At 43.8% G+C, this 11,263-nt stretch overlaps 1 protein-coding gene across 2 annotated transcripts in view; it reads left to right on the top strand.

Annotated features, from left to right (window-relative positions):
* Positions 1-1,191: 1,191 nt before the first annotated feature.
* Positions 1,192-11,263, top strand: part of LOC106561707 (5'-nucleotidase domain-containing protein 3) — a 36,901-nt gene continuing 26,829 nt past the window's right edge. The window contains exons 1-2 of one of the 2 annotated variants that reach the window (XM_045688497.1): positions 1,192-1,633; positions 2,770-2,954. In XM_045688497.1, coding sequence (XP_045544453.1) covers positions 1,309-1,633; positions 2,770-2,954 — 510 coding nt within the window. In that variant the 5' untranslated portion in view covers positions 1,192-1,308. The remainder of the gene's footprint in view (positions 1,634-2,769; positions 2,955-11,263) is intronic. The other variant, XM_045688498.1, reaches the window with a different exon arrangement.

Below are 11,263 nucleotides of genomic sequence, written 5' to 3'. Positions count from 1 at the left end.
TCTCTGGAAAATAATGCTAGCGGGGGGGGATCCCCGGCTAGTAGAGTCCCTACTGAATATTTCCCACCCCACTTTAGCTTAGACAGAAACGTTTTCTCTTTACAAGCCAATAGGTATCCCATGTACATAGTCGCTGGAAGTAGTTTGATGTTGATGTTTTGCCCCTAACTTTGCACCTTTTGATGTAAATGTTTGAGGACAGGGTTTTGTTCTTTCTGGATTCCATTATAATGATGATAGCAGAAAGGGACAGGGCAACAACTCTTACAATTCCAACTATTGAACCCTGCAAGATACTTTTCTTAATTATACAACTACCCTTTTTTTGCTAAAGCTGAAATGCTGAAAATAAAATTGCCTACGCTACAGACGTCTATAATGGTCCGCAATAAAGGACTAGGGAAAAAAAAAAAAGTTTTTCATTTTTATTAATATATGTTTTTATCCAAATAAAAGCACCCTCAGAACCCCTACTTCCTGCGGGCATGCCCATGTACAGTCTCTTACAGTATATTGCATTGGGCACTATATGGGCGGCAGAGATCGAAGTGCTGCTGTGTATGGGTATGTATGACACACTCTCCAAAACTCCACCTATTTGGTTAGTAGAGACCTTACTAAGCATTTTCCTCCAAAACTCCACATATTTGGATAGTAGATACCTGCATTTTTCACCCCAATTCAGCTTAGACAGGTAGAAAAGTTCTCTCTCTACAGCCCAATATTCTCAAGAGACAATTGTATTTTTTCATTATTGTTATTTTGGGCTCCCGAGTGGCGCAGTGGTCTAAGACACTGCATCACAGTGCTAGAGGTATCACTGCAGTGCCTGGTTTGAATCCAGACTGCATCACATCTGGCCGTGATTGGGAGTCCCATAGGGCGGCGCACAACTGGCCCAGCATTGTCCGGGTTTGGCCGTAATTGTAAGAATTTGTTCTTACCCGACTTGCCAAGTTAAATAAAGGTTCAATTAAAAAAATATATTTTAAAAACATATTATTTATTTGTTTTCAGAAATTAATCATTGCATTTTCTTGCTGTCACAATAGAGATGGCCATTGATTAAAATTCTATATATTTTAAATTAGTTATCCACAATGGAATTTTTTTGAAATTCGGGCTTTTATTTTGAACGTTGACATTACCATACACAAGTGACGTTATCGTTTGTGCTGCTGGCAGAACACTAGAGGATTCAGTTTCTGTATTTATATACATAACATCGCTGTAGCCGCATGCATTTACCCAAATCCCACGACGTAGACAGAGGCTACCGACAACCCGAAGGGGACGATATCCATAACCATGACGCCCTTGTCACTGTCATTTTCGAGTCTGTTAAAGAATAAGGATTCTCTGCAGAAGTTTTTCAATTGCTACAATGCCTTCCAAGCGCAGCACGACCTACCACGGTACTTCGGAAACCGAACGCCGTGGAAGAAGGGTCGGTTATGGGAGCGGAATTTCAGTACGGTGTCCCGCAGTAGGTTCGTCGGCCAAGTGTTGGCGGAACAAGCCTGTACCAAAAACTATGCGAAGGAAGCTACTATGTGTACCACTACTGCAAGTGGCCAAGACATGACCAACTGGTTGTGGTCTATTTACAACGAAACCAAAAAACAGACCGAAGGTAGGACAATTCATCTGTTGAATCAATATGGTTGAAGATGTTAAACAATAATGTCGAATCCCTAATTATTTGTATTCCTTTGAAATAAGCTAGGTGTAACTTGTTACTCACTGTACCAGCGGTGGCATGTTAATAACAAGTACTTGTTATTGTACCAGTTATTGTAGTAAGTACTTCAAATCAAATTGTATTAGTCGCATGCGCCGAATACAACAGGTGTAGTAGACCTTACAGTGAAATGATTACTTACGAAGCCCCTAACCAACAATACAGTTTAAAAAAAATACACATAATAATAATAATAATAATATATTAATAATAATAATAATAATAATAATAATAATAAGAATAAGAGTTAAAAGGAACAAGTAATTCAAGAGCAGCAGTGAAATAACAATAGCGAGAATATATACAGGGGTGTACCGATACAGAGTCCATGTGCGGGGCCACCGGTTATTTGAGGAAGTATGTACATGTAGGTAGAGTTATTATGCATAGATGACAACAGAGAGTAGCAGTGGTGTGAGGGTGGGCACTGTTATTGTAGAAGGATTATTGTAGTTATTTTAACATGTACTTATTATTGTACCAGTTGGAAGACACTGGACATGTCACCTGATGGTGAGTGACCAGGACTCTGTGTCACACTGTGACGCTGTTGTTGACACTGACTGAATTGACATAGACTGTGACACTGTCATGTTGTTTTGCACAGTGATAACCTACTCTTCATCTTGTTGTCTCTGGAAATGGACCAATCGTGTGTAACATATCAAAGCAAGGGGCCATGGGTCCCCCTACTGGCAGGTGTTCTACCCAATACACATACGCCTTTATATGCAGACCTAAAATACAAAAATATATAACAAATAAATAAATATGCAGACTTTCAGGGTGCATTGATGTTTTCATATCCCCTTTAGCTAGAAACCTATATGATAGTGTTGACAAGTTAATTTAAAGGTCATAATTCATGTCACTAATCAGCAAGAGCATGAGAGAGGTGTGTATTCATTTGCAGAGGGGCAATAGGGTTTTTATCAACATTGACACAACACATCAAGAAAGCTTGAGGAAGAAATGTAAACATGTATGTATTCTTCTTCTTCTCCACCCTCTTTTTCCTTCTCATTTAGCCCTGATCCCTGTGATATCTAAGAACAGTGTGAACCCCGACACCATCTTTGCCAACAACGAGATGAGTCTGGGTGACATCGAGATCTATGGGTTTGACTATGACTACACTCTGGCCTTCTACTCCAGACACCTCCACACCCTCATCTTTAACATCGCCAGGGACATCCTCATCCAGGAGCACAGGGTAATGTCTGTTCCTCTAGCCTGGTCCTAGATCAGATCTGTAGCAGAGGGTCTTTAATGTGACAGAGATGAAGTGGCACTACAGAGGAACAGTAGCCTGATCCCAGATCTGTTAGTGCTGACAACTCTTACGGTAATTGTCATACAGGAAATTCCACGCTGACAGAATTATGCTTTGACTCAGATTTGTTCACTTTAAAATGTATGCCAAACAAAAACCAAAGTTCTAAGACGCGAGGCTGTGGTCCTTCTTCCTCTGCTCCCTATGCTGCTGCTGCAGCCGCCTCCACCCGGGCCCCTCTGCTGCTGCAGCCGCCTCCACCCGGGCCCCTCTGCTGCTGCAGCCGCCTCCACCCGGGCCCCTCTGCTCCCTATGCTGCTGCTGCAGCCGCTTCCACCCGGGCCCCTCTGCTGCTGCAGCCGCCTCCACCCGGGCCCCTCTGCTGCTGCAGCCGCCTCCACCCGGGCCCCTCTGCTCCCTATGCTGCTGCTGCAGCCGCTTCCACCCGGGCCCTTCTGCTGCTGCAGCCGCCTCCACCCGGGCCCCTCTGCTGCTGCAGCCGCCTCCACCCGGGCCCCTCTGCTGCTGCAGCCGCCTCCACCCGGGCCCCTCTGCTGCTGCAGCCGCCTCCACCCGGGCCCTTCTGCTCCCTATTCTGTTGCTGCAGCCGCCTCCACCCGGGCCCCTCTGGCTACTGCCGTGACCAACGACCCGGTGCAGTCGGCTATCCAGCCGTCTTTAATACCTCTGATCCCAGGCTACAGCATATCCTTTTCTTCAGGGAGTTTCGTGGTTTCGTGTAGCATTTGTGGTAGCATCTCCCTTAATGTGACCTGACCTGACCTCGGCCTCCTCCTCACTAAACCACATATCTCCACCCTTATCGGTGCCTGCCACATGTTATTGCCCTTACTTTACTCAATACATTCCAAGCTTAATTGCCTCCAACATATACATTCCTCCTACAGATCAATCAATCAATCAATCAAATGTATTTATAAAGCCCTTTTTACAGCAGCTGATGTCACAAAGTGCTGTACAGAAACCCAGCCAAAAACACCAAAAAGCACACAATGCAGGTGTAGAAGCACGGTGGCTAGGAAAAACTCCCTAGAAAGGCGGCAACCTAGGAAGAAACCTAGAGAGGAACCAGGCTCTGAGGGGTGGCCAGTCCTCTTCTGGCTGTGCCGGGTGGAAATTATAACAGTACATGGCCTAGATGTTCAAACATTATAGATGATCAGCATGGTCAGATAATAAATATCACAGTGGTTGTAGAGGGTGCAACAGGTCAGCACCTCAGGAGTCAGCAGCATACCACCCAGCATCCCACTGCTGGCTTGCTTCTGAAGCTAAGCAGGGTTGGTCCTGGTCAGTCCCTGTATGGGTGACCACATGCTGCTGGAAGTGGTGTTGGAGGGCCAGTAGGAGGCACTCTTTCCTCTGGTCTAAATGTTTTTATAATATCCCAATGCCCCAGGGCAGTGATTGGAGACATTGCCCTGTGTAGGGTGCCGTCTTTCAGATGGGACGTTAAACGGGTGTCCTGACTCTCTGAGGTCATTAAAGATCCCATGGCACTTATTGTAAGAGTAGAGGTCTTAACCCCGGTGTCCAGGCTAAATTCCCAAGCTGTCCCTCATACCATCACGGTCACTGAATCATCCCCAGCGTATAATTGTTTCATTCATCCCCCCTCCTCTCCCCTGTAACTATTCCCCAGGTCGTTGCTGTAAATGAGAATGTGTTCTCAGTCAACTTACCTGGTAAAACAAAAGGAATAAATGTCAGTTGGCTTTTCATAGACGAGCATTCAGAGTTAGAGACAGCAGGTCTGGGCCAAGGTAGAACAGGTCAGGTTTCCATAGCCGCAGGCAGAAAAGTTGAAACTGGAGCAGCAGCACGACCAGCTGGACTGGGGACAGCAAGGAGTCATTAGGTCAGGTAATCCTGAGGCATGGTCCCAGGGATCAGGTCCTCTGGGAGGGGAGAGAGAATTAGAGGGAGCATACTATTGCAGCATAAATACTGGAGGCTGTGACAGGAGGGGTCGGGAGACAGATAACCACACTATGGCACTCAATATTTCTATAGGATACCTGATAATTAATTATATTTAAAGTTTAGGAGTCAAAACCCAGAACCCATCAATACAGATCTTATTTCGATGCACAAAATCATTCAAACGAAGTCCGTTTGGTTTTCTCCTACTTTTCCCAAATATTCTCATAACATCACAAACCCTGCTACTGCGGTCATTCGATGGCATTTGCATATGTTCTTCAAAGACAGGACGCCATAATGAGATAAATAATTTAGCCTAAGCTACTAAAAATAGACCTTTTACAAGATTAAATCACGACAGGAGTGTTTGATTCTTATTAAAGAGATGGAGTCCAGACAGGCTACTTTCAGACATTTTCTGAATGGACATGTAGGCCTATTGAGAGAATCAGCCAACTCATTCATGCACACGCCCATAAAAGTACCTGTCAATCAATGAAAATAGTCCAAAATATTATTAATTGACAAGGAAAGTATGGAGGGGACAACTATGGTATAGTATGAAGATGAAATTGGCATTTTGAATGGATGTAAAAAAAAAACAAATCTATATCGTTGACTTACGGGTGTGGGGTGAAGAAAAAATGACTGAGAAGCACACCTTATTAGTGGTGGGGAGTTAAGACAATCAGACATCCCCAAATGGGCACTTTCCTACATTTGACATTTGCGAGAAGCAGGCCAGGTACTTCTATGCTCAGTCAACATTAACAGGACAGAGAAACCAGACACATTCTCATTGCTCACATGGGTCGTGTAAATGATTTGTATGAAATAAACCAAAACTTGTTTCTCAAAAGTCTAGCAGGTTGTGAACTCTGCAAACATTTTCACTCTGAGAATGACAATGGTAAATGACTGTAGTTAATGCATGCATTAACAAAAATGGATGTAAGTAAATGACAGGAATGAACAGTAAATTGCTTGTTTTACAAACGGTTGGCTACCACAGTGGCATTCATAAAAGTACATTGTGGGTCAACACTGTGTAGCCTCGGCTGCTGTTCCACTTTGCAGGTATAGGAGGTCAGCATTTATCATTTATTTTGTGCAAATCATACCATGCCAGGTTGTAGAGGTTTGACACATTGTCCATTTGACACAACATTAGCGCATTGTAGGCCTCAGAGCCAGAACAACCATGTGGACTGCCGTTGAATAATTAACGAATAGTCAGACACATCCAACCTTTTTTTTAAAGGAAGACCGATTTTAAATGTATTTATTTACTACACTAGCAAGCAATGAAAACATACACTGTATAAAAGAAAGTCCACACATCAAGCTGTTGTTTTACTGACGTGCTGTATAGCCCAGTACAGCTAGCAGATTAGCTGCTGGAGCATTAAACGTGCTGTATAGCCCCGTACAGCTAGCAGATTAGCTGCTGGAGCATTAAACGTGCTGTATAGCCCCGTACAGCTAGCAGATTAGCTGCTGGAGCATTAAACGTGCTGTATAGTCCCGTACAGCTAGCAGATTAGCTGCTGGAGCATTAAAGGTGCTGTATAGCCTCGTACAGCTAGCAGATTAGCTGCTGGAGCATTAAACGTGCTGTATAGCCCCGTACAGCTAGCAGATTAGCTGCTGGAGCATTAAAGGTGCTGTATAGCCCCGTACAGCTAGCAGATTAGCTGCTGGAGCATTAAACGTGCTGTATAGCCCCGTACAGCTAGCAGATTTGCTGCTGGAGCATTAAACGTGCTGTATAGCCCCGTACAGCTAGCAGATTAGCTGCTGGAGCATTAAACGTGCTGTATAGCCCCGTACAGCTAGCAGATTAGCTGCTGGAGCATTAAACATTAAACATTAGCTTAAGCTACATAATATCTCACCACCACCATCTCCTATCTCTCATTCATTCCTTTCTCGAGCACACAGGGATAGGGGCTGTCAACAGTTGAATTAAATATGTTTTGTTCTGGAATTCATGTTCCAGAACAGATTTCACTTGGTTTCCCAAATGAAGCACTGGGTAGCTGCAGGAACAGGGTTGGAGAGCCCATGGCATACAGAGTTTCGGCAGAATATCACCTGTCGCACAGTGAGAGGCTGCCTGCTCCTCAAACAATAGTTAAATCGTGAAGTGAAATGTCTTCTTATAAGCCCAGCCATTTCTATATGCAGTCGTTGTCACTAAAAAGAGCATGGTGTTTGTAACGCCAGGGTTGTGGGTTCGATTCCCACGGGGGGCCAGTACAGCCTATGGCAAGGCGCATGGCCAGATCACATACAGTAGGCCAACTCATATTCTGTTCTTCTGAAATACATTTTCTTCATATCATAATGTTTCTTTAGACCTGTCTAAAATAAATCATGGATTTCTTGTGGTGGTGTACACTGAGTTTACAAAACATTAAGAAGAACTTCCTAATATTGAGTTGCAGCCCCCCCCCCCCTTGGGCCTCAGAACAGCCTCAATACTTCGGGGCATGGACTCTACATGGTGTCAAGCGTTCCACAGGGATGCTGGCCCATGTTGACTCCAATGCTTCCCACAGTTGTCAAATTGGCTGGATATCCTTTGAACCATTCTTGATACACACAGGAAACTGATGTGTGAGAAAGCCTGCAGCGTTGCAGTTCTTGATACAAATTGTTGCGCCTGGCACATACTACCATACCCTGTTCAAAGGCACTTCAATATTTTGTCTTGCCCATTCAACCTCTGAAATGGCACACATACACAATCCATGTCTCAAGGCTTAATCCTTCTTTAACCCGTCTCCTCCCCTTCATCTATAATGATTGAAGTGGATTTAACAAGTGACATCAATAAAGGATCATAGCTTTCACCTGGATTCACCTGGTCAGTATATGTCATGGAAAGAGCAGGTGTTCATAATGTTTTGTACACTCAGTGTATATTTAGTAGATATCGATGTTCCAAAGGCGTACATCAGCGGCTTGTATGTGTGGAGACCTGGAGATGTTAAACATGAAAGCCTGGAGATACCATTAAAAAAAAAAACAAAAAATAAACATTAGTGGTCAATATAGGGCCACTGCCCTATAATCACGATTAGCTTATATTTATCTGGCGAAATTCATCGTTACTCATTGTCACTTCATTCTTAAGTTCTGCACGCAATGCATAGGCATAATATAGCGTTCATTGTAGCGGCTAACGTGCCAAATCAATACAATCTAATAGTATTGTCATACAATGCATTCAGAAAGTACTCAGACCATTTACTCAGTACTTTGTTGAAGCACCTTTTGGCAGGGACTACAGCCTCGAGTCTTCTTGAGTATGACGCTACAAGCTTGGCACACATGTATTTGGGAAGTTTCTCCCATTCTTCTCAGCAGATCCTCTCAAGTTCTGTCAGGTTGGATGGGGAGCGTCGCTGCACAGCTATTTTCAGGTCTCTCTAGAGATGTTCGATTGGGTTCAAGTCCGGGCTCTGGTTTGGCCACTCAAGGACATTCAGAGACTTGTCCCGAAGCCACTCCTGCATTGTCTTGGCTGTGTGCTTAGGGTAGTTGTCCTGTTGGAAGGTGAACCTTCACCCCAGTCTGATGTCCTGAGCACTCTGTAGCAGGTTTTCATCAAGGATCTCTCTGTACTTAGCTCAGTTCATCTTTCCCTCGCTCCTGACTAGTCTCCCAATCCCTGCCGCTGAAAAACATCCCCACAGCATGATGCTGCCATGTTTCCGCATGGCATTCAGGCAAAAAAGTTAAATCTTGGTTTCATCAGACCAGAAAATCTTGTTTCTCATGGTCTTAGAGTCCTTTAGGTACCTTTTGGCAAACTCCAAGCGGGCTGTCATGTGCCTTTTAATGAGGAGTGGCTTCCATCTGGCCACTCTACCATAAAGGCCTGATTGGTGGAGCGCTGTAGAGATGGTTGTCCTTCTAGAAGGTTCTCCCATCTCCACAGAGAAACTCTGGAGCTCTGTCAGAGTGACCATCGGGTTCTTGGTCACCTCCCTGACCAAGGCCCTTCTCCCCTGATTGCTCAGTTTGGCTGGGCGGCCAGCTCTAGGAAGAGTCTTGGTGGTTCCAAATTTCTTCCATTTAAGAATGATGGAGGGCACTGTGTTCTTGGGGATCTTCAACACTGCAAAAAAATTTGGAACCCTTCCCCAGATCTGTGCCTCAACACAATTCTGTCTTGGAGCTCTATGGACAGTTCCTTCGACCTCAAGGCTTGTTTTTTTTCTCTCTGGCATGCACTGTCAACTGTGGCACCTTATATACAGTTGAAGTCAGAAGTTTACATACACTTAGATTGGAGTCATTAAAACTAGTTTTTCAACCACTTCACAAATTTGTTGTTAACAAACTATAGTTTTGACAAGTCGGTTAGGACATCTACTTTGTGCATGACACAAGTCATTTTTCCAACAATTGTTTACAGGCAGATTATTTCACTTATAATTCACTGTATCACAGTTCCAGTGGGTCAGAAGTTTACATAAACTAAGTTGACTGTGCCTTTAAACAGCTTGGAAAATTCCAGAAAATGATGTCATGGCTTTAGGAGCTTCTGATAGGCTAATTGACATCATTTGAGTCAATTGGAGGTGTACCTGTGGATGTATTTCAAGGCCTACCTTCAAACCCAGTGCTTTGCTTGACATCATGGGAAAATCAAAAGAAATCAGCCAAGACCTCAGAAAAAAAATTGTAGACCTCCACAAGTCTGGTTCATCATTGGGAGCAATTTCCAAATGCCTGAATTTACCACGTTCATCTGTACAAACAATAGTACGCAAGTATAAACACCATGGGACCACGCAGCCGTCATACCGCTCAGGAAGGAGACACATTCTGTCTCCTAGAGATGAACATCATTTGGTGCGAAAAGTGCAAATCAATCCCAGAACAACAGCAAAGGACCTTGTGAAGATGCTGGAGAAAACCGGTACGAAAGTATCTATATCCACAGTAAAATGAGTCCTATATCGACATAACCTGAAAGGCCACTCAGCAAGGAAGAAGCCACTGCTCCAAAACCGCCATAAAAAAGCCAGACTACGGTTTGCAACAGCACATGGGGGCAAAGATCGTACTTTTTGGAGAAATGTCCTCTGGTCTGATGAAACAAAAATAGAACTGTTTGGCCATAATGACCATTGTTATGTTTGGAGGAAAAAAGGGAAGGCTTGCAAGCCAAAGAACACCATCCCAACCATGAAGCATGGGGGTGGCAGCATCATGTTGTGGGGGTGCTTTGCTGCAGGAGGGACTGGTGCACTCCACAAAATAGATGGGAGGGGAAATTATGTGGATATGGATTTCCCTGTGGCTCAGTTGGTAGAGCATGGTGTGTGCAACGCCAGGGTTGTGGGTTCAATTCCCATGGGGGGCCAGTACAAAAAAAAAATGTATGAAATGTATGCATTCACTACTGTAAGTCGCTCTGGATAAGAGCGTCTGCTAAATTACTAAAATGTAAAATGTAAATGTTGAAGGAACATCTCAAGACATCAGTCAGGAAGTTAAAGATTGGTTGCAAATGTGTCTTCCAAATGGACAATGTCCCCAAGCATACTTCCAAAGTTGTGGCAAAATGGCTTAAGGACAACAAAGGTCAAGCTATTGGAGTGGCCATCACAAAGCCCTGACCTCAATCCTATAGAACATTTGTGGGCAGACCTGAAAAAGCATGTGCGAGCAAGGAGGCCTACAAACCTGACTCAGTTACACCAGCTCTGTCAGGAGGAATGGGCCAAAATTCACCCAACTTATTGTCGGAAGCTTGTGGAAGGCTACCCAAAACGTTTGACCCAAGTTAAATAATTCAAAGGCAGTGCTACCAAATACTAATTGAGTCTATGTAAACTTCTGACCCACTGGGAAAGTGATGAAAATGTCTGTAAGCATAGTCGTTCATATTTGACATTACGTTGGATGAAATGCATAATTGTAGCCTATTTCACAAGTGGTTCTTTGCAATATCACAGTCATTTCATCAATTGATTCTCCAGTGACAAAAATATTTCATCCGTACTTTATGAGCTCAGTAGACCGACTACTGCCTTTAACTGCCTTTAACTCTCGTCAATGTAGGCATTTACATTTGGTTTTGTATTTCATCTCATCATTAACAAAATGTCTTCTGCAATAACTTCATATGTTGAGTCAGTCCTTGCAATCAGTTCCATCTTGAATAAGGGTTATGTTCTCCAGCCTCCCAGCAGCAAACTGAGTGGCTATCGACATTCGTCTTATCAATTAAGAACTGTGGCTTTCAGCTTCAGTTGTGCTGCCTGTAGGCCTATTTAATGCTCATT

The sequence above is a fragment of the Salmo salar genome, chromosome ssa10 (assembly GCF_905237065.1).
Source record: "Salmo salar chromosome ssa10, Ssal_v3.1, whole genome shotgun sequence".
Taxonomy (NCBI): Eukaryota; Metazoa; Chordata; class Actinopteri; order Salmoniformes; family Salmonidae; genus Salmo; species Salmo salar.
The sequence above is the reverse complement of the archived record's forward strand: the minus strand, read 5'-3'. Positions and strand labels throughout refer to the sequence as shown.